The sequence below is a fragment of the Clarias gariepinus genome, chromosome 7 (assembly GCF_024256425.1).
Source record: "Clarias gariepinus isolate MV-2021 ecotype Netherlands chromosome 7, CGAR_prim_01v2, whole genome shotgun sequence".
Lineage (NCBI taxonomy): Eukaryota > Metazoa > Chordata > Actinopteri > Siluriformes > Clariidae > Clarias > Clarias gariepinus.
Window position 1 is genome coordinate 36,155,070 of NC_071106.1, and position 24,001 is coordinate 36,179,070.

A 24,001-nucleotide genomic window follows, 5' to 3' on the forward strand; every position below is an offset into this window, starting at 1 on the left:
ACTACCTGTTTTTTTCTCTTTTGTTTTTATTAAGGGACATTATGTTTTGGAGAAATATTAATTGCACTTCGCTGCATGTATGGTCATATATCTTCAAAAGCACTGCACTGTGATTCTGTACGTGGATTCTGACTTCTGTACAAAACTTTTTGATTGTAGTGTATCGTGATTGTAACATAAACTTCATATCGTGTATCCAAAAAAAAAAAAAAAAAAAAAAAAAAAAATATATATATATATATATATATATATATACTGTAACAAACAAATGCTGTAACATTCAGTAGCAGGTTGTAGGTGACGAGGCTGTATGAGGTCTGTTCGTTCATCTAAGGCCGGGCTGCCTTACAGTCAAAGTAATTTTACAGAAGCAGCCCTTAAATACATTTTTTTTCTTTTTAGTCTCACCGTCCTCATTCTGTCACTTTCATATTCTCTCTCACTCATCTATCCTTTTTCTTTGTTTCTTTCTTTGTTCTTTTTTAGCCATTCCTGTCCCTCTTTCTGTCCTTCTCATGCCATCAATTTTCTCTTTCGTTTTTTCTTATTTCAGTTTGCCCCTCTCTTATTTGTTGCTGTTCTTTCTTTTTCTTTCTTTCTTTTCTCCTTTCGTTGTTTTTTTTTTCTTCTGTTTTTGTATTCCGTGTTCTTCTTTCTATCATGCTAACTTCATCCTTATGAATATTTAAGTCTTTACTCATATTTCTTTAATAAACCATTTAAATAAAGCATGTATTTAGGGGATGTGGGGTAAGTACTTCTTTCTTTCTTTCTTTTCTCCTTTTTCCGTCATTCTCCTTTGATCTCTACATGCCTCTCTATTTCTCTCTCTTTCATTTCGCTGTCATTCCAAACTTTATCCCTTTAAATTCTTTAATTCCTTGGTCATCTTATTTTATTTAAGAGCTTCCTCCAGCATTTCGTTAATAAGTAAGATGTTTATGACGGCGACGCGGGCCGAGTCCCTCTGAGGAACTTCTGAACCCTGATTACAGACGTCACATGACACCAGAGGACTCTCAGACTGTGGGTTCCGTTCTGAAGCTCATCACTCTACTGTACATCACTGGCTTTTCCCGCAGGCTTTATTTTCTTTTATGATGAAAGACAAATATTTCAGTTTACACTGTGTGTCTCCTAGCTGTGTGGTGGATGAGATGGATTTCTCCTTGCTGGAGCTGGACGAGGCTCTGCGGAAGTTCCAGGCTCACGTGCGTGTTCAGGGAGAGGCTCAGAAAGTCGAGAGGCTCATCGAGGCGTTCAGGTGGGGGACAAACAAAATCTACGACATGAAAAACAACAAGATGTTATAGCAATATAAGCTGAGTGAGAGATGTGATGTAGGAACCGGATGCTGCGTCAGTCTGCTCTCATTTTTATCAATAAGGCTTAATGTCTGAAAATCCATAATGTTAAACATTTCTGCAACCATAAATACCTGAGTTTTATAAAAACCTGCGCAAAAAAAGTAGTAACATTGCTTAGTGTGTGTGTGTGTGTGTGTGCATGTGTATGCATGCATGCATATGTTAGAAAATTAAAGTCCTCTGCGGGCTATTCTGAACCAAAGAGCCTTAATGGGAAAAAAATTATGAAATCCAAAGCCTGAGGCTCGAGGCAGACTAAGTGCACCATCGCTCTTCTTTCCTCTCGTTTCCTTTTTCAGCTCTCTCGTCTGTCTCTGTCATACCTTCTGACATGTACTCATTTTTCCTTTCATCTCCCTCCCTCTCGTAGTCAGAGATACTGTATGTGTAACCCCGATGTGGTACAGCAGTTCCACAACCCAGAAACCATCTTCATCCTGGCCTTCGCCATCGTCCTGCTCAACACTGACATGTACAGCCCTAACATCAAACCCGAGCGCAAGATGCTCCTCGAGGACTTCATACGGAACCTCCGAGGTGAGTTTCTCATCACCGTTAAAGAGCCTCAGACTCCAATATTTTCAAGTGTCAATTAATTTTGGAGATGCCTTAGAAAGAATACGGTTCATGATATTGCTATGTACTGTACTACAAGGAGTGTTCAAGTCAAACCAGGATTTGCATTCCCATGAATGAAGGTGTAAATAGTAATCGACTTCAAGCGCAGTACAGTGATTGGCCTCTTAGCCGCAGTAGCTATACAAGAATGATGATCCAGGCCGAGGTGGTTTGGAGTCCAGCGCAGTCGTACGTACCTGTGAACCTACAGCCAGTAGAACGTCTGATCCTTGAAAACTCAACCGATAACTTGTCGCAAACTTGCATAAGAGACGCATCTGTCTCCGCTTGCGCATTACAGGAACTCGTCTGTACACCCACCCCTGTACAGTCCTGACCTCGCTTCAAGCCATTTCGACATGTTTGGGGCTTTAAAGGAGTTCCTGGGAGGCCAGAATTTCAGACGTTTGATTGTGGCTATAAAGACAAACAGAGAGTAGAATCCAGCGTGTGAGCACATCGTTCCTGTCAAGAGAGATGAGAGATGATCTGTGCATGTGTATGGCTTTTGCAGTGAACACTATTGACTAGCACATTTTTACTTAATGTCTGATTGTGTACTTTATAGGGAGCCTAATGTTCATTGTATAACTAGAAATCAAACACCAACCAGCTTCCTGTCAACAGAAGTAATCACAAATCGACTTACTCGTCTAGACACTTATCCTCAAAATACCGCTAGTTTTAGCACAAATATTGTAGCTTGGTGCTTTTGCCATCACGTAGTAGTTGAGCACTAATGATTCAAGTTGTAACACTTACACTAACCAATTGTACAAATAAAGTGGGTGGGGCTAGCTGCTCTGTCAGTCATTAATTGATTTGTTACACCACATGTCACACACTTTTTGATTGTGTTACTATATCATTTTAAAACATAGCTTTAGTGCTAGCGATCATTCATAGAGCAGAGACGCTTACCATGAAAAGAGAATGCAATCATGTGACCAGTGTGTTTTTATATTTTAACTCTATGGATCGCACAGATTGAGACCTCTGGTGTTCAAACAGTGCAATTGCATTGAACAGACAGGACATACGCTATATTGACAAAAGTATTTTGCAACGACATTAAAGCCAAATACATAGACTTCAATATGGAGTCGGCCCCCCTTTTGCTTCTATAAGATTTTCGAGTGTTTCTGTGGGAATTCGTGTCTATTCATTCTGTAGAGCATTAATGAGGTCGGGCTTTGATGTTGGACGAGAAGGGCTGGCTCACAATGCCCGTTCCAGTTCATTATCACGAAGGTGCTCGATGGGGTTGAGATCAGGGCTCTGTGTTAGGACCGGTCAAGTTTCTCCACACTGAACTCATCAAACCATGTCTTTATAGTCCTTGCTTTGTGCACTGGAGAGCGTTGTCTTGAGCCAGGATGTCTTGGTATGCTGAAGCCTTAAGATTGTCCTTCACTGGGGAAAAGGGACCTTGTCCATAAAGGGAACATAATGTGAATCAAACATTTCCAAATACACATTGTTGTATTAATGCATATGTTAGGACGCACGGTTGCACCTCGTGTCTGAACGTGTTTACGTGACATGCAGCGTCCTCTCTTGTTAATAGGAGTGCGCACTGATCCCTACTTTACTCTGATTCTCTCAGGGGTAGACGACGGAGCGGACATTCCGCGGGAGATGGTGACTGGCATATATGAGCGCATCCAACAGCGCGAGCTCCGCTCCAACGAGGACCATGTGACCTACGTCACCAGGGTGGAGCAGAACATTCAGGGAATGAAGACGGTATGTTTAACCTACAACCAGGAACAGAATACGCAACCAAGTGAACCACTGCAGCACTTTTCACCTTTTACAGTACTAGCATGCATCTTATGCTGTTTGGTTTCAGTGTTAAAAGGTTAAAAAAACAAACCCTTTCTCAATGTCCCGCCGTGTGTCGTATTTATGAATGCGAAAGACAGAGGAAGAGAGAGTTCGTATTCATTGTAGTTTGGATTTAACACACATACTGTACAGCGTACCTTACGTTGTGTGAAGTCATTATTTTTGACTCCATTTCTGCACTGAACTTAATTTCTATTCTCTCTCTCTCTCTCTCTCTCTCAGATCCTGTCTGTGCCTCATCGGAGGCTGGTGTGCTGCAGTCGTCTTTATGAAGTCAGCGACGTGAACAAGCCACAGAAACAAGCAGCCCATCAGAGGGAGGTGTTCCTGTTTAATGACCTTCTCGTGGTGAGTAACTCTGGTGTACACACACACACACACTCACACACACATACACGTTTGTCTTACAGTACTTGTGAGGACCTACTCTTGCCACACTTTTGTAATGTACAGGTGAAATCATTATTACAAAATACCATTCCAGTAAAAAGTTTAGACACAAACAATTGAACAATATTTTAGCCATGAGTTTAAAACTATAAAATAAAACACATGGCATGATGAATTAAGTAACAACAACATCAGCAACAAAACAAAAACAGTCAGGTGTTATTTTATGACATGAAGGCCAGCTGTTCTGGAACAGATGTTGTACAGGACAGTATTGTGTCGAGTGTGTTTGTAAAACCCATCAAGTCTCTCATGAAGACCATCACAGGAAAGCAAGACCATAACCTACCTCTGCTGCAGAGGAGAAGATCATTTAGAGTCATCGGCATCAGAAATCACCAATTAACAACCAGAACCTCAGATTAGAGCCGTGATGAAGGACTTACAGAGCAGAAGTAGCAGATACGTCTCAATATCAACTGTTTAAGGAAAGACTACGTAATTATATTGTGTGCCAAATTTACGATAGTTTATATACATAAAGGTTTATGTAAAAAAAAAAGAGAAAAATAAATATATATACACTTTACAATAAAAATTATATATTTTTTGTTGTATGGTTTCTCACAATAATAATAGATATTGTACTTATTGTACTTATACTATTAATATTAATATTACTTGAAGCATCGAATCGGTATATTACTTTAAATATAACCTCACCTAATGTACCGCCTTATAGATCAGAGGGGGAGAATTAAAAACAAACAAACAAACAAAACTGCGTGTGTTAGAAAATGTGCAAATAAAATGGTGCACTAGACAAGTTACCCTGGAAACTAAAGAATACAGTATACAGGCCTATATTATATTATATATACTATAATTTGGTGATCTTTTTATTTTTCTCCAAAAACAAACATCTCAGCCAATATAGATCACTTTGTTTGCCAATCTTATTGTACACACAGTTAATGCTTACATTGTCTAATATTATCTTTAAGACAGATCTCACTGTAACTTTACAGTCATTTAGATACTGGCGTCCTGGCTTGCCATTTGCACACTGCGCCATAAGAACCGACATCAATAAGTGTGTGTTCTGTGTGTTGGTAGATCCTGAAGTTGTGTCCTAAGAAGAAGGCAGCAGCGACATACGTGTTCTGTAAAGCCATGGGCCTGCTAGGGATGCAGTTCCACATGTTTGAAAATGAGTGTAAGTGTGTGTTTAACACCCTACATATACACCTATACACAAAGCTGATATGATAACCATACACAGATTTATAGCTTTATATCTTTACTGGCCGAAGTACCCGGCCTTGCCCGGGCTTTTCATAGTTAAAACCTAATTTAACTTAATTTAAAGAAAAGGGCTTCAAGGGCTGCAGGTAAAATTCTAAAAGTACTTGACGATATATATATTCTTTGTTTGGCCAACTGTTGGAAAAAATTCTTTGGGGAACCCACCCTTGAGCATGCAACATAAAAGTATCAAGTAGTGTCAAGTTTCTTGAAATTGAGACTTAGGGCATGAGGCAGGGTAGACCCTGAACAGGGCGCCAATCTATCGCAGGGCACACACACACTACAGGCAATTTGAGAATGCGAATTAGCCTAACCTGCAGGTCTTTGGACTGTGGGAGGAAACTGGAGTACCCGGAGGAAACCCACCAAGCACGGGGAGAACATGCAAACTCCATGCACACAGGGACAGGAATCGAGCCTGGCCGGAATTCAAACCCAGACCCTGGAGGTGCAAGGTGACAGTGCTAACCACTACACCACCGTGCCGCCCCCATAATCAGTATTTTCTTGAAAATACTCGAATAAAGTGTGAGGGGATGAAACCAGAGCAGTATTTTGACCAGTGGAATGACAAATATACTGCCCAGATTTGGCCCAGATCCCTTGAAGCATGAAACAGCCTACAAGGAGCATACTGTACATACAATACATACATAGCCACGTTGATTTTTATATATAAAGATATTTATATTTACACATTGAATTTGGATTTTACTCATCTGTTTATTCCGCATATTGAGATGGAACCCATATTGCGATGTGTTTACACCTGGCCAGTTACATAATATATTACCATATACTTACATGGTATGGTCGTGCATTTGAAATCCAAATTAAAACAAAGCATTATTGCTTATAGAACTGGAGAAACTTTCTCCACAAGTCCCCATCATGTGTCAGCTTGGTGGAGTTGTCTTGTCAACAGCTTCTCCAATCTGAGCAGTGGATCTTACCAGCTTCTACAGAATTTCCACAGTTTTACCACATTGTTAAAAGATCTTGTCAACCTCTCTAAGCGGGGCAGGCCAGAACACAGACACAGGGGGTGAGAATTAGGAGAAACTAGTTTAATTTAAAGTGTTGGGGGGAAAATGATTAAAGATTTTGAAAAAGAGATGATTAAGTGCAGGTGAAGGAGTTCCTTGGCCCTTGGTCAAGGGTATTCGATGACAGCCGGTGGCTGAGGCTGAAGGTGCAGGAGGCGGTTTTGGTTTGGTGACAGTCTCTTCTAGGTGATTAATTGTGGGTCAGAAAGCTATCCAAGTCTGCTGAGTTATAATAGGGGGAAGAGGACCATAAGTTATGCACCCAGGGCTTGTTGGCCCTTTTATGGCTGAGCGATGACCGCAGGATTATTGCTGTGCAAATGATCAGAGCTGGCCTTGGTGCTGAATGCACGCTTTGCTCTTGGTTTTTTTCGTCAATCAAGGAGCAGGCTGATGAGAAGCTACGCTGGCTGTAGGCCCGCCGTCACAGTGCTATACAAATATAATAAAATCTTTGGAAGGATACACGATGTAAAATCCCAGGAAATTGATTTCTAGGTTCTAACACTACAAAATGGGAAAACATTCATGGAAGGGAGTACTTATGCAAGCCACTCGATTCCAGGTTCTCACTTACAGTCATACAGTACACAGTACAGACGATTTGAAAACTATGAAACATCACATATGGAATTGGAATTCTATTAATGTATCGTGCATTTTCTCTCACAGACTACCCTCATGGTATCACCATCTTGTCTCCGTTCTCGTCGGAGAAGAAGCAGGTGGTGAGTTTCTGCTCGCAGAGTTCTGAGGAGCTGCTAAAGTTCGTGGAGGATCTTCGAGAGAGCATCGCCGAAGTGGCTGAAATGGAACAGATTCGTATCGAATGTAATGTCAGTTACATGAAGTGTGTTTTTTAAAGTACACTCTCTTGGAGAAAAGCTGCTGTCATGTCACTGTGTGTGTGTGTGTGTGTGTGTGGTGTATTTCAGGGGAACTAGAGAGGCAGCAGACAGTGAGACCAAACGCTCAAAACAATGGCAGCCAGCTGGACATGCATTCGAGACCGATATCTCCTGCAGGTACACACACACACACACACACACACACACACACACACACACACACACACACACAGTCTTGTCCAGTCACATGGTAAAGACTGACTAAACGGATTAAAACCTTATCTTATACTTCTGTCTGTGATTTGCAGGAGACCATGATTTTTACGACAAGACCGGAAGCAATGCAGTCGAGGTTTGTATGGATTGATTGATTGATTGATTGCACAGTCTGTTTGCCTGTGTCTTTGGTTTTAGCATGTAATCCTATAGTCATTATCTGTAAAGTTTATTTAGCTCCCGTTGACCCACATCACCCCAGCTTTTCCCCCCTTTCAGTTCTGACCTCAAAACACACTGTCCTTCTATGTTTTTTTTTTTTTTTTATAATTATGGAGACACAAGGCCCTCGGTGTCCTGTCCCCAGCCAAACGCCTGCATCCCTACTAGGAACCAGTGCAAGCACTTCCAGATTATAGTCAATTTCCAATACCCAATGCTTACACCCTTATCCTTAACCCCTCCTGCAGGATTGGATATATAACATTATACTGTAGATGTGCTTCCAGCTAGTGCTTTTTAATAATAAAAAATAAATGAGTAAATAAATAAGTAATAATAAGAATAACCCTAATGTTCTGTACCCAGGACCGGGAAGTTCCATTATGCCAGGCCTTTTGATTTAATATACAGTAGAACCTTGGATTACGAGCATAATTCGTTCCGGAACTGGGCTTGTATTTCAAAACACTCGTAAATCAAATTTCCCTACAAGAAATAATGAAAACTCAAATTATTCGTTCCACAGCCCAAAAAAATAAATACATAAAAATAATTAACACAAAAAATAAAGTTAAAATGAAATAAAATTAACCTGCACTTTACCTTTATAAAAAGTAAAAATAAATCCGACAGATAAGTGTTTCCGTTCATGCACGCAGTCGCAGTGTGTGTGTGTGTGTTTGTGTGTGTGTGTATGTGTGTGAAGCTAAAGTAAGAGGAGAGGAGGAATTAGCCCCTTCCCCTCTCCCCCTTCTCATCTTATACAGTAAACCTTTCTCCTCTCTTATTTAAGTTTTACACACACACACAAACACACACACACATTAACACACATCTTTCGACTGTTTTATCGGAAAAAATTTGCAAAGAGCATCTCTAATGACACTCGCGTAAGCACACGCTAACAGAATCACTGCCGTAAAGTAAAACAAACAAACAAATAAACATGCACTTTACCTTTGGAAAGAATCGCGACAGAGCAGTGTTTCTGCCTGGAGCAGAAAGAGAATGTGTGTGTGTGTGTGCGTGTGTGTGTGTGTGTGTGTGAAGGCGAGAGGAGGGGCTGGGGGGGTGTAAAGGCGAGAGTGTGTGTGTGAAGGGGCACGGTGTCAAATTACACGCGCACACACACACAACAGAATGCTAACCCGGGGAGAGAGAGAACATGGATCTTTAACCTCTCTAACGAGACTTTCTTTTGCTTTACACGCGCACAAATATGTGTGTTATAAGAAACAGTACACGCGTGCACGGATGTTGATTATACCAGTAAGAGGTGGGCACTAAGACTCAGCAGGGGAGACGATTACCCACAATTCCATAGCACAAGAGAGAGAAAAACCATTGGCTCAGTTGATCACGTGACACTCGGCGGCAAAACAAGAAGCGCATGCGTACTCGTTACTCGTAAACCAAGACTTGCTCAATTTTCAAGTCAAAATTTATTAAAAACCTTTGCTCGTCTTGCGCAAACCACGTTACCCGCAATCCGAGGTTTCACTGTATATAATATCTGAACAGTTCGAAAATCGAACACAGTAAACGCCACTTACTGACTTTGGCTCATTTTGGTAACTTATTGTTCTCTGACTTCCAAGTTTCGAGCAAAATCACATCGCTCACATCGTCACATGATCAGTGAAGCAAAAATACTTCCTCTGCAGCACAGCCCCTGCCGCGTGTGGTTTAATTGTGTCTCAATGTGTTTTTTGAGAAAGTTAAAGCCAAGAAAAGGATGTTTACACTCTGTTCCTGCATTGCATAGCTCTAGCAGTGATAAATAACAGGTATGCATCGTTCACACAACTACAGGCTGATTTATCCATTGTGACAGAACTGTGGGAGATGGACTTGTAGCGTTTTGAAAAATCGCACACAATTAATGCTTACATAACTCAAACAGTTTTTGAATAAAATCTTTAGGCATTTGTGCTTTTTAACACTCAGAGTGACTCAAAGTAAAATATTCTCTAACGGTCTGTAATACTTTTTGCTTCATTTCGAAAAAAAGAATATCAAAACTGGCAAAATATCAGTATCTCAGTTTGCTGTCAAACTGGTCATATATATGAAATTGCTGAGGTGTAAGAGGAATACAATTCTACTGTTACAGGAAAATCATCCTCTTTGGTGTGGTACCAGTAACTCTGCTTTATTATACCACACCACTGTTGATTATTTTCCCATATCAACACACCAAATTTTTTTTAAGTCCTTACTTTTTATAATGTCCAATTTATAACTTATAATTGTAGATTTTATCAGCTTCTACTTAACTGTCAGAGCTTTGGCTAGTATTTTTGCAAGCAGGTTTGATTACGAAGGAGAACCCCCTCAAGCTGATCCCTTAAATACTGAAATATTCAAAGAAATATGGCGTATTGGGGGGGGGGGGGGTAAAAGTATTTTAGAAAATGGAGAAAGAGGACAAGAGGGGTAGTAGTTGATAAAAGAGGATTTTAACTGGAAGCTCCACTTATTTTACTTTAAAAGGAGATGGTATATTTAGATGTTAGAAAATGATCGGTTATTTATAAATACTTTATACTTTGATATTATGTCCTGTGTATTTAAGTTCACTAGAACCTAAAATGTAAATATTCTTTTATCCCTCAATCACCTTCAGGAAATGACCTGGAGGAACATTTTGTCCTGAACAGAACATAAGGGTTAAATTGATCACTTACAGAGCCGTATTGTTGTAACAGCTTGTTTAAATGGGTAAGTCAAAGGTGCCAATAATTCAGGAGGGGTGTGATAGCTGCAGGACGTCCCAGCACACTGAACGTCATGTCGGAGTGTGTGTGTGCTCCTGCATGCTCCGTGGCACGGCCTTATCGTCTCGTCCGCACCAGAGGGCCGCCCGAGCACCGCAGGCCAGGCTGATAACGCTTCCTCCTGCTTCTGGCTGTTCCTAAACTAGGTGTCAATTCACAACAGGCTCCGAACGTACCAGGTCAGCACTCCGCCGGCTCCGCCCACTTCCCAGCCTCAGCTGGCCATCATGCCTAGCCCGGCTTCTAGCTCCACCCCCAGCTCCGCCATTAACATCTCCCCTGATACGCTCATCCAGTGCCAGCAGATCGTCAAGGTGATCGTCGTGGACTCGGCAGGCCGCGGGCACGTGGAAGCGTTCCTGAACCAAAACCCCGGACAGCGTCTGATCCAGTCGGCCGTCTCGACTCCAACACGCACGAGGGAAGGCGGAGCAAAGCAACCGCCCCTGCCACCTCCACCGCCTCCTTATCACCACAAACACCAATTCTGCCCTCCAACTCCGCCACCTTCGCAACACATGCTCAGTCAGCGTAGGTATTCAAGTGGGACACGCAGTCTAGTCTGAGTGCGCGTACACACACACACACACACACACACGCACAAACATAAAAGCGTATCAGTTCCTGTTGTACCTTTTCTATTCAAAACCGTACAGCGTTAATATATTCTTTTCTTTCTGACAGAACACACACACAGATAAACACCCACACACACCTTTTTTACTCTAACACCTGCTCAGTCCTATATAAATAACCACGTCTCACAATCTGGGCCTCGTGTCCTCTAAATGAGTATTTTAGATACAGAGTAGTTAGTTTTGTCAGATGTTCTTTTCCCTGTAATTTTATCTCTTAAAAAGTTTATAGAGCGATTTCCACAGAGCTGCCACGTTAGCACCCGACTTTCTTACAACGTTTAATGTACAGCGTGATGACATTAGCAGTGTTGGTGTTGGTCCAGGGGTTCGGCGTGGCTTAGATTAGAGTTACGCGAGGGTGAACATGATCTCCAGTTCTTTATTAAACAGGGTGTCCACAGGCTCCTAAATGACATTTTACAATTGAGCAGGCATTGTCTGTATTAAGAGGTTTACAATTAACTCTGTTTTAGACTTCCATTCACACCGACACCCATCATTTTAAATGTTACACTGAATAAAATAGAAAACCTAAAACAAATACTGATGTATGCCCAAAGGAACTACATTATATGGACAAAGGTATTGGCCAAACCTAATTATTGAATTCAGGTGTTTCAATCAGGACCCTTATCCCCAGTGAAGGGCAATCCTAATGCTACAGCATACCAAAACATTTTAGACAATGATACTGTATGCATCCAACTTAGTGGCAACAGTTTGGGGAAGACCCTTTTCTATTCCAACATGACTGAACCCTAGTGCACAAAGCAAGGACTATAAAGACATGGTTTGACGAGTTCGATGTGGAAGAACTTGACCGGCCCCAACACAGAGCCCTGACTTCAACCCCATCGAACACCTTTGGGAACTGAAACGGTGATTGTGGGCCAGGCCTTCACGTTCCAACATCAGTGCCTGACCTCGTAAATGCTCCACAGAATGAATAGCCACGAATTCCCACAGAAACATTTCAAAATCTAGTAGACAGCCTTTCAAAAAGAGTGTAAGCCGTAATAGCTGCTAAAAGTGGTACCGACTCCATATTGAAGTGTGTGTATTTGGATACAATGTCACTGCAGGTTTGGTCAAATACTCTTGTCCATATACATACAGTAGTGTATGTGCAAACACTTCTTCCTATTCCTATCCATTGCATCTGCTCTGGGCTGTTAAATTAAAAAAATGATTTGAATAATACCTCTCCTGTGAAAGAATAAGCTGGGGAAGAACTCATCTTTTATGTTTGCAGCTGATCCTTATTGCATTAAGAACTGTTGACTGTTGAGTATTTGCAGACTCCCACATAAAGTTGGCATCCTTAAATTGCATTTCATACATTTTAAAGTTTACTTTAATTTAAAGTATTTTTGCACGGTACTGTGTATATATCACAATTGAATAAAAAAAAAAAACATGTTTAGTCCCGATTATAATGAGGCAAACTAACCCCCTTCTGCATTACTTTAGAAGTCTGAATATTGAATAGTCTTGCATTACATGGGAAATGGCAATGAAAAAGTCGTTTAAATATTTTAATTATACCTGTAGACACCCTGATTAAGGCACGTTCATATGGGCTTGTGCAAAGGTCTAACTATAGTAGTTGCAGTGTTTCATTGCAGAACTTTAGTTTAATTTATGAGACACTGAATGTTTTTTTTAAATATCTTTTCCCATTCTAACAGGAACAAAAATCCAAAGGCTACATTACAGCAGTTCAGGTTAGCATACTGTAATAAAACGTTCCACAGGTTATTTCATCATTTGTGTATTATACTGTACATTCTCATCTTTTATGGCCCCAACAACTGCAAGGTGCTAGCTGGTATAGTTACCTTTCTAGTGGCAGTTTTGTAGGGTGCATATGTAGTGTTTGAGATTGCTACTCACTGCAAATTACTCAGTTATTTTTTTTCTTTGCCTCTGGGCTTCTGAGATGATAAACGTGTTTGTAACCCATATAATTTTTTTTTTCTAAGAAAAATAAATTGTTCGTCCTATGAATTCTGTGCACAAATAAATAGCATGGCATAGAGAGTGCAAAGCAGGAATATAAGCTTTGCCGAATAACATTCATAACAACATGGCAGTCATGGTAAACTTAACACGACATAAGCCATTATAAGTACTTATTGTGATGTGTAACATATAATAGTTTGCAATGTCCTAAGTAGGAATTAGTACTTTGTGAGTTGGATTTTTCTAAAACTTTTTCTGATTTCAACAGTCAATGAAATATAAAACATTTGCAAGCAATACGGCGTAATATTTTAACATGCAACAGGGAATACTGTAATTACTGTATGGAAACATTATCTTATTTAATGCATAGACATATCCTACATTTTATTATTATATTAATACACTAGTAAGATTTTAAAAGTAACTGACACTTGCAATTATTTTATTTAATTTTTAAACATTAAACCAAATAATCTTAATCAATTCTACAACTGCATTAATGAAATTAAGGCACAGGGACCGATAACAACACAAATATGTTTGCTGGCAAAATTTAAAACTAATCCGCGAGCAGTTTCTAATCTTTACACCCCTTTAGCTAAATCTAATGGCCTGTCTGTTTCAAGAGCTAAAGAAAGGTAGGTTAGCCATTAGCAGCTAACATAAATCTCATCGGTTGTTTTGTTTTAATAGTAAATGGGCGTGGTTCAGCTGTAAAGGGGTGTGGTTTAACAGTAAAGGGGCGTGGTTCAGCAGTACATTGGTGTGGTTCCTTCATCTTTTTTGTTTCCTTGAAAATCTTTCTTTTTTTTTCTTAAAATTCCTTGTTGCTTGCTTTCTTCTTTCCTTTGTCTTTGTTGTTTTCTTAAAAAAATGTTTTTGTTTGTTTGTTTCCTTTAAGTTCGTTGTCCCTACTTTCCTTAATTTTTTTATCTTAAAAATTCTTTTCTTTCTTATTTTCTTTTTTCTGTATATTTATATTCCCTTGAAAGATACATTAAAAGTTGTTTTGTTATACAGTACATTTCTTTTGTACATTGAGTACATTAACCAGACTTTTGTGTTAATCAAATATAACAAAATAAAGGCAGTAGTGGCTCACTGATAAACTTCTCGTCTGCCATGTAAAATGCCCGGTCTGCTGCCCTGCCAATGCCCCTTTTAGTGGCATTAGACCAACATTAGTGCTGGTCCCAAGCATGGATAAAAAGTCAGGGTTGCTTTAGGTATGTCATCCTGTGTAAGTCTTTCATTACCAAATCAATGGGAAGCACATTAAAAAAAACAACAGCAGCAACCACAACCTGTCCATACAGGATAAATTTTGCTGAATAACACAATACGGAAGTAATTATAAGTACTTATGATGATCACACATCATACCTGCATCCTTATTTGCATCCAGGATTCATAGGACGTGCCAATACTTTTCATTAAACACTAAAACTAGCATTGTGTTTGAATTCTCCTTGTGGCTCACCTTTGCACCTCTGTAGCATTATTGTTTGCTGTACTGCATGTCATATAAAAGTTGCCTATGAAGATGAATATGCATAGCTCGATAGCAGGCACATGAGACTTCAGAAGTATATTTTAGATGCTTTAAACTAAGTGTTTTATTTTCTTCAGTCTGTTTTTCTTTTGGCGGGGGGTGGGGGTCATTCATGAGGATTAAATATGTATTAAGAATTATTCATTACTATTTGCATATTTTGTCTACTTGTACAGAAGGAGATTATTAATGATGTCATCCTGTATGTTGCACAGAAATGATAAAGAAACAGCAAACAAAGTCAGATTTTATTTATTGCAGTGGATTTGTGCAAGGGATGGATTTCTGTGAAGTTTGCACAGCTGGGTTTTCCAGGATGAGAATAAAATTTATCAGATATCACACTGTCTGCTGTCTGATCTGTTCCAGTCTGCTCTGTCCAGTCCTGTCCTAGAGAAACCAAGTGCTTTAAATTCCCTGTCCTGCCCTGCCCTGTCTCACCCTCAAGTTTTTGCTGTTATGGATATCTTAAGACTGTTTAGCCATAAAAAATGTTTATGGTAGCTATCGATATTTTTTTTCTCTCTTTCTTTCTTTCTTTCTTTCTTTCTTTCTTTCTTTCTTTCTTTTTAAAAATATTTGTCCCAGTTGTTTTTTTTTTTTTATTTTAAAGGAATTGTTTTTCTTCCTTAATTTCTTATAAGTTTTTTTTTCTATTTAAGTTTCTTTCTTTTTTTTTCTTGAAGGTCTTTGTTTTGTTCTTTTTTCAGATTTTTTTTCTTAACAGTAAATTTGTTTGTTTGTTTGTTTCTTTTGTTTCTTAGAAGTTGTTTAATTTTTTTTCTTCCTTTGTTTTAAAAATTATTTCCTCATTCATTTTTTAACATTCTTTTTGTTTCCTTAAATGTTAATTGGTATTGTTTGTTCTCTTTGTTTCTCTCTCTTTTTAATGTTTTCTTAAAAATTCTTCTTTTCTAACATTTGATGTTGCTATGGCTGAATTATGTTTTTCTGTCTTAAATTCGCTTTTTTGTTTTAAGACTCCATCATTCAACAGCATGATGCGGAAATTTATTTCATTTATCTACACGTTCCTGCTGAGGTTGTAAAACAAGTTGAAGAGTTAAACGTCTAAAACTGAAGCGAGTGAGAAGTGTTTTAGTCGAGTTGTTGGATAAATAAGTGCGGTAGTGAAACTAAAGTCTAATTATTTCTGTTACTAATCCGACCTCTTCTGTCAGAAAGTCCGTGATCCAATTACATCATCATCGAAACAGAGAGCGGGAGTTGGTGCACGTGACAGATTTAAAACGTTGAAATAAATAAGAAGACATGAGTAGGGAAAAGCCTAGCCATCAGAAGAGGAGTGAGGGAATGACTCAGCGTTTATTAACGGCTGTTAGCTCAGCTCGGTGGTGTGAGGAGACGGGACGCGAAGAGGCTCGTGACTTTTAGCTCCGGGGATGAGGGAGGTCCTGATGTGTGTGATGCTGATAATGAAGTGAAATTGCCATGCAAACAGTCCTGGGTTTTTGAGGGGACGCGCGCGGGTCAGAGCGGGTGGAGGACAGCAGCCTGAGGCGGAGTCAGGGCCGTAGTGCAGGGTTCATTACTGCAGCTCTCAGATTCCTCGCGTCGCTCGTTATCTCCGCGAGCCGCAATAAAGCCGAGGGCCGCGGGGGAAATAACATCCTGCTCGAGCGCAGACGCCGGCTTTCAGTCAGCATCCGAGTTCACCTGAGAGAGCAAATCACACCTCATTCCTCACCGTTCACACCTCATTCTTATTATCCTCACTCTCTGCCTCTTTCTATTTATTTCTCTCTCTCTTTAGTTCGTTCTTTCTTTTTCACTTTCTATTTCTTTCATTGTTTCTTTTTTCTTTCTAAAAGTGTCATTTTTCTTTCTTTCTTTCTTTCTTTCTTTCTCAAATAGCTTAAATGTTTTTTTCATTCTTTTATTTGTTCATTTTGTCTTTCTTTCTATCTTTTTCAGCCTAACCAAAAATGTGGAGTGATGTGTTAGACTGCTCTCTTCATCATCATCATCATCATCATCATCAGTTTAATTTACAGGGGATAAAGGGATTGTAACCTCTGAAACAATTAAAACTGGCCAGTACACAAACCCCCAAAATATCCTATCATCAAATTCTGGTTTTGATCACTTAATCAATTCAAATGTAAAAAGAATTCAAACAAACAACACACGAAGAGGGTGTGAGGGTATTGCTGGAGGTGGTGCAGGTTCGCAGACACCCCCTACACTGGTGAACCCAAAGCTACGCCATTGCTCATCCTCATCATCACAGAAGGTTACCAGGGGGACAGTCTTCATGTCGCTCCAGTGCTGAGCCACAGATGTGTGGACCTGGAGCTGATGAGCATTAAATCTCATGCAAGCCTTCTCATACAGTATCTCTCCATATTCTCTCAATAAGTTTAAATCTGTCATCCATTTTTATTGTTCTTATTATCTCTGACTGGTAGGTAACAACAAATAATAATATTAATAATAATACTAATAATAATAAAAACCTCTCGATTCTGATGTACTGCTAAAGAACGGAGGCGAAGCCATGCAGCTGCTCTTTATCCTTAGACATTACACAGACTGCGTATTTCAGACAAAAAACACATTTATTTTAAAACACAAATACTGTTTCCTTTGAAAATATACACTCAAAAATATCCTGTTCTCTCTCTCTCACTCTCTTTCTTTCTCGCTCTCTTTCTATATATATATAGTTCCTGACATAAACACACATTTGGCTTAATAATTTATGATAAAAATGTTACTAAATGAAGATCAAGTTTAAAAGAGTGAGCTGACCAGTGCTGGGTTTTCATCAGCTGCTAATTGAATTAATTTAAATAAATGACGTAATACTTAATAAATGCAAAACAAGTATTAAATGACGCTAAGGTCGAAAAGAAAGTGACAGAAAAATAAAAACATTTTTGAAACTAAAAGTCATTTGTTTTCATCAGTTTGTCCTCTAGCATAAATTATTATTATGACCAATTTATGAATACACTAGATATTACACCATTTTTTTGCATGTTTATACTTTACAGTATTAAAAAAGCTTTACAGTGTTTTTATGTTTTTGAAAAAAAAAAAACTGATAAAAGAAAAATTATATTTTGTGCTGTTTCAATCAAAGGTGTCCTCGTAACTCAGGACAAAAAAACAAGTAAAATACAAAATAAAAGTAAGCAGCATCTTTAATCCTTTAACTGTACATTTCAGTACACTGTGCTGTCCTGGATCGAGTATTTTAGAATTCTTATGAGTTATTAATGAAGCAAGGAAGGTCTGAAGTGATTCTACTTACACACACACACACACACAAACAAACGTGTGTGTGCAGACTGTCGGCTTTTCATGAACTCTCCTGGTGTTTGCTCAGTGTTTGGACGCAGTGCCCCCCAGTGTCAACCCCCCACCCCCCGAGTCATCGAAAGCTTTGGATCTTAATTAAAGCCTTCACAAGCATCAGGCATAAAAATCAGCGCTCTTACATCGTCGTCTCCTCCCACTCCAGCTCAACATCACCTGCAAAATAAATATAAAAAAAAAAACAAGATTCGTCAAATAAATTCTCAGCAAGGATTCATTTAATGAAGCATAATTTTTTTTGTTGCAGTAACACATTTTCGTGACTATTTTTGACCTTCCATCGCATCCAGCGAGTCCATTTTCTCCAACGCTGAGTAGTTAACGAACCAGATAGACTGACTGTTGCCTTTGCTGGTCAGCAGATCCAGAGTGCTCTGATACAGAAACATGTACTGAGCCTGTGGGACGAAGAGTCTGACATTAACGTCATGGTTCATTTAAAAATTAGTGTGTGTGATAATAGCAATACGTTTATGGCATTCGGCCGACGCCCTCATCCAGAGCAACTTACATTTCATCTCATTACACACCTGAGCAGGTTAGGGTTAAGGGCCTCGCACTAGGGCGCAACAGGGGCAACTCACTGGTGCTGGGGTTTAAACCTCCTGATATGTAGTCCAGTGCCTTAACCACAGAGCTACCCCGACCCCCTTTGTGTGTGTGTGTGTGTGTTTGTCTATGAGAGAGAGAGAGAGACTAACCAGGTTTTGCACCATGCACATCCTTTCACTGCGCAGTTCTGCCACCAGGCCGTACACGTCCACAAAGTCGTGGTCTCGGACGTGCTGAATCAGGTGGTCAAGTGCTATAAAGACTCCAGTTCTGCCCACGCCCGCACTGCACACACACACACTCAGGTTAATTATACACACAGTGCAGTTTATCAATTATTGTAAATAGAGGTTCAAGTGAGATTTGGCAGTAGAGGAAAATTGCAGCGGAGAAACTGATTCACCTCAAAATAACTCAGGCTTTTTCCACTGTGCGTTTAGAGCAGTGGTTCTCAAAGTGTGGGGCGCCCCACTAGTGGGGAATACAGACATGACAGGTGGGGCGCAATGAACGGGAGGGAATTAGTGGAAAATAATAGGAAAGTACCTATTCTTATTCATGCTTTTCTTTATTGACAATAAAGATCAGACACTCGAAACTAAACAATCGCATGCAAAGAAATGGATCATTAATACAAGTAAATTAAAAAACCATCAGAGAAAATCGATATTGTTTTTACGCTTTTTGTTGGTGTCCGGCATTTTGTGATGATCCCTAAATCATCCGTTGCGCCGTAGAGAATAATGGTGTGTATGCTTTTAAACTTGTATAATTTAAGGTGGATGTAGCTTAAACACAATGTAGAGAGGAAATATATCTGGGTATCTTATTCGCGGGTTTATTTACGCAGCTATTGAATTCGGAGATGCGAATATCAAACTAACTTAACCGCGGACACAAACAGGTGTTATGCGCTAAAATGCCCCCTGCCACGGATTGCCCCCCTACATAATCTCTATCAAATATTATATTAGGACATGCATTCAAAGGTTTATTATTATTAAATATATTATTACTATTATAATTAACCCTAGGCACGTGACAGCCGTCGAAACGATTAATACAAATCCCCAAAAATGATTATTTTATGGCACATTTATTTTGCAGGGGTTTGTCAATGTACAAATAACAAATTATTTATCACAAATTACACTAAATAAATATTGTTTGTGGTGAAAAATGACAGGAAACGATTTTTATTATAAAATAAGCAATATAAAAATATACATGTTGTATATGAAAAAAATAAATAATTTATATATTTGTTCTCCTATACAACATTTTTTAAATATTGCTTACTTTATAATTAAATTCATTTGTTATAATTTGTAATTTGGAAGGGGGGAGCATAACACAGTAGCGTACTGTATGTAGTGAGCATAATAACATCAATGGATACATTTGTTACATGGACCACAAAAAAGCAGGTGATTCAGCATCATCAGCCTTATCAACCAAAAATCCAGCCGAAAGGAAAACATGATGAAGCCTTTGTTGCGTTTGGATTCATGGTGGGGATGGTGGGGGCAGAGGAGAGACCCATGTGTGTTTTGTGTCTTAAACCGCTGGCAGCAGACAGCATGAGACAAAGTAGGAAGACACTTAGAGACAACACACCCCAGTCACGTTAATAAGCCACTCGACTTCTTTGAAAGAAAGCTCTAGATAGGTGACGAAGTAAGCCTGTTATAACAATAGCACATGTATTTTATCTGTTTTAAACTTGGTGTTATTTGATCTTATTGGTTTAGAAATTGATTTTTCAATAAATAGTACATTTCGTTATCATTTTATTGACAAGTGGGGCTTGAAAATTTGCTCAACCCCTTAAGTGGGGAATGACAGAAAATGTTTGAGAACCACTGGTTTAGAGACACATGTTCTCGAAGAGTTTTGAGAGGAAGGTAATTGAGCGTAAACTGGGTTTAGCTTGATGCAAACAAGAAACAAAATAGCAAAAGCAAAAATATATAAAATAAATAAATAAACAAATTTAAAAAATCTAAAACATATTCCTTATTTTGCGTTTTATTAATATTTTTATATATATATTTTTTTTGCATTTTATTATTATTTTTAATTCTTTTTTCTGTTTATGCTTCTTGTTTTGCACTTGCATGAAGCTAAGCCCAATTTGACGCCATACAACAAAAACACAACGTTTCTGATTTGTTGAATATCTTCATTACTTCGTAAGAAGTTGAAGGAAAGACCAGCTGCAACCAGACTGCAACACGCGAAAAGCTGCCTTAACAGTTTGCTTAACATTAGTATAAACTAAAGATCATAGAGTGCAGCGCGGTAGAATCTTCGGTATGAAACGCCAATCTGTTTACTTATTTTTTATGAAGGTGCCTAAACACTGTTCTGCGCACTTTAACCTCAGATTGTAAACAATGAAACATTGACCATGCTCACATGCAAATTTTAGGTATCACTTTCTGTAACCTTTCCATTCACCCATGTAGAAACACCTGTAGTCCAACTAGGGACCCTGGGGGCGAACGGTGATTACCCTTCCCACATTTATTCCCATTTTACGGCCGTAGTAGGACCTCCAGTCAACATTTACACATGCATTCACAAACTATGGGCAATTTGGGCTTGCATGTCTTTGGACTGTGGGAAGAAACTGGAGAACCCAGAGGAAACCCGCCAAGCATGCAAACTTCATGAGAACAGACTATGAGACAGGAATCGAACCCAGACACTGGAGGTGGAAGATGACAGTGCTACAGTAACCCCTAAGCCACCGTGCTGCCATTGTAACCTTTATTGAGTTCTAACTAGTGCACGCCATACAGTATAATAACCTGTTTAATTACTTGGAATCAAGTTTCACATTTCCAGACAGTGTGGCGTGACAAAGCTGAGTCACTATTATCACTCAATAATGGATTGTTTTTCTTTAAGGGCACATCACAAAGACTTTTATTCCGTGCCAGTGATTACATTTATTAAGGAAAACGTCTCGGGTTACTTTGCTGTAACCCTGTTCCCTGAAAAGGGGGGAACGAGATGCTGTGTGAAAATGCTATGGGAACATCTTTTCGTGTTGCCGGTTTTGAAGCATGTGTGTATCAAACATGGCAAATTTTGGCTTATATAACCTTGGTCAGGTGACGTCATCTGATGAGATGCACCTGCAGGTTATAAATAAGAGTAAACCAGAAACATTCCTCAGATCGATTTTCTCTGAAGTGACGTCCGGTCACGCAGGCAGTGCGGGAACAGGGTTACAGCGAAGTAACCCAAGACATTCCCTTTTAAAGACTTTACTCGATGCTGCGTGAAAATGCTATGGGAACGAGAATACCAACGGCGCTGCACTGCAAGTGTCTAGACCACAAGGTTGTGTCTCAGAACTATCTCTGGGAGGCTGACTCGAGTACCAGTGAGCCCCAAGTAGCATAAACATCGTATATGTAGCATAAACATTGCATAACAAATGTGTGCGGAGAGGACCAACCTGTCGCGTCACACACTTGCTGCAGGGGAATACCTCTCGCCAGCACAATAGATGAGGCGATCCCCCGGTTAAATGAGCCCTAATTCCTAGAGGCGAAGTGAGCCCACGCGCCTCATAGGAGAGAGCAATAGCATCTCTCCTATGTGACAAGGTCTGTGTAGTGGCGGCCGCCCCCCGGTTGCGGTCGCCATGGCATATAAAAAGCTGCTCTGACTACGCCACTGGCTGGTGCGGTGGAAGTAAATCTGGAGAGCACGTAGTGAACACAGTAAGTAAAGTCTCTCCTGCTCCGGAGCTGTAAAAGGCGGAGGACAGAAAGCTTCAAGAACAACAGGCTGCATGGTTGAGAATGGATCGTTCGGAAGATGGTTTGGGTGAGGATGCAAAATGGCCTTGACTAGCCCAGGGGCAAAGACTAGGCAGGATGGAGAGACTGACAAGGCATGCAGATCTCCAATTCTCCTTAGAGAGGTAATAGCCATCAGAAAAACCATCTTAAGGGTCAGAAACCTGACAGGCGCTAGTGGTTCGAAAGGGGATAGATAAATCCCACGAAGGGACAGGGAATCTAGTGGGTGGCCTCAACCATTTAGCTTCACGAATAAAACAGGCAACTAAAGGGTGCTTTCCAACGGCAACCCCATCAATCAGAACGTGGCAGGCTGAAATAGCGGCTACGTTCGTCCTGAGAGTACTAGGGCACAAGCCCGAGGACAACTTTTCCTGCAGAAATTCCAGCACTAAAACAATTTAGCAGTGGACTGGGTCTACATGTTTCATCATGCACCAACTTTCAAATACATTCCATTTGAGGGCATAAGCTCTTCTAGTGGAGGAAGCCCTAGCACTTAGAATAGTTTCAATTATTCTGGCTGGAACACCAGTTTGACTTAGTTGGTCCCATTCAGGGGCCAAACGTGAAGGTTCCAAAGCTCGGGCTGGGGATGAAATATTGTCCCCTGCACCTGAGACAGAAGATCACTCCTCACTGGAATCATCCATGGTGAGCTGTCGAGGAGAGATATGAGATCCGAGAACCACACTCTGGTCGGCCAACAGGGTGCTATCAATAAGAGGCGCAAACGCTGTTGACGGACCCTTGCCAGGACTCCCGGGAGCAGAGCTTATGGAGGAAACGCATAAAGGCGTAATTTGGGCCACGTATGGGCCATCGCGTCCAGACCCAGGGGAGCTGGAAGAGTCAGAGAGTAATAGAGGGGACAATGTGCTGTCTCTTGGGAGGCAAAGAGGTCCCCCTCTGCTATAAAGAATCTTTCCCAGATCTGACTGACTACTTCAGGGTGGAGTCTCCATTCTCCGTGTGTCACAACTTGTTCTGTGCCCAAAGCAGAACCTGGTGCGCTAGCTTATCAAGCGGCGCAAGCGCAGTCCGCCCTGGTGATTTATGTACGAGACTACCGATGTGTTGTCCACCCGCACTAGGACATGGTAGCCTCTCAACTGCTGGAGGAAGTGCTGTAGGGCCAAAAAAAGAGCCATAATTTCGAGGCAATTGATGTGCCATGCAAGAAGATGGCCTCTCCAGCTCTCTTGGGCTGGACGGCCATCCAAGACCGCACCCCAGACGGTAAGGGAAGCGTCTGTCGTTAGCATTTTGCAACGACAAGACGGACCTAGAGTGGGACCCAAAGTCAGAGACCGGGGTCTGAACCACATAGAAAGGGTACGAAGTCCTTTGCCCATAACCCTTATTTGCCTTTGGGGATTGGCCCTTGATTAAAATCCCCTGGCTCTTAGCAACAACTAAAATGCTCTCATGTGCAGGAGGCCCAAAGGTATCACCGTGGATGCAGCCATGAGGCCTACACATTTTTAAAAGTGA

At 40.3% G+C, this 24,001-nt stretch overlaps 2 protein-coding genes across 4 annotated transcripts in view; one reads left to right on the top strand and one right to left on the bottom strand.

Moving 5' to 3' along the window:
- iqsec3b (IQ motif and Sec7 domain ArfGEF 3b) overlaps positions 1-13,421 on the top strand; it is a 58,115-nt gene extending 44,694 nt beyond the window's left edge. For 2 of the 3 annotated variants that reach the window (XM_053500497.1, XM_053500498.1), the window contains exons 7-15: positions 1,142-1,264; positions 1,738-1,904; positions 3,592-3,731; positions 4,056-4,181; positions 5,340-5,439; positions 7,250-7,408; positions 7,513-7,602; positions 7,734-7,777; positions 10,787-13,421. In XM_053500497.1, the coding sequence (XP_053356472.1) occupies positions 1,142-1,264; positions 1,738-1,904; positions 3,592-3,731; positions 4,056-4,181; positions 5,340-5,439; positions 7,250-7,408; positions 7,513-7,602; positions 7,734-7,777; positions 10,787-11,206 (1,369 nt within the window). In that variant the 3' untranslated portion in view covers positions 11,207-13,421. The remainder of the gene's footprint in view (positions 1-1,141; positions 1,265-1,737; positions 1,905-3,591; positions 3,732-4,055; positions 4,182-5,339; positions 5,440-7,249; positions 7,409-7,512; positions 7,603-7,733; positions 7,778-10,786) is intronic. The other variant, XM_053500499.1, reaches the window with a different exon arrangement.
- A 4,509-nt stretch (positions 13,422-17,930) lies between these two features.
- ptprq (protein tyrosine phosphatase receptor type Q) overlaps positions 17,931-24,001 on the bottom strand; it is a 70,177-nt gene continuing 64,106 nt past the window's right edge. The window contains exons 59-61 of the mRNA XM_053499856.1: positions 18,839-18,974; positions 18,412-18,535; positions 17,931-18,293 (exon numbers count right to left, since the gene is read on the bottom strand). Of these exons, the coding sequence (XP_053355831.1) occupies positions 18,256-18,293; positions 18,412-18,535; positions 18,839-18,974 (298 nt within the window). The 3' untranslated portion in view covers positions 17,931-18,255. The remainder of the gene's footprint in view (positions 18,294-18,411; positions 18,536-18,838; positions 18,975-24,001) is intronic.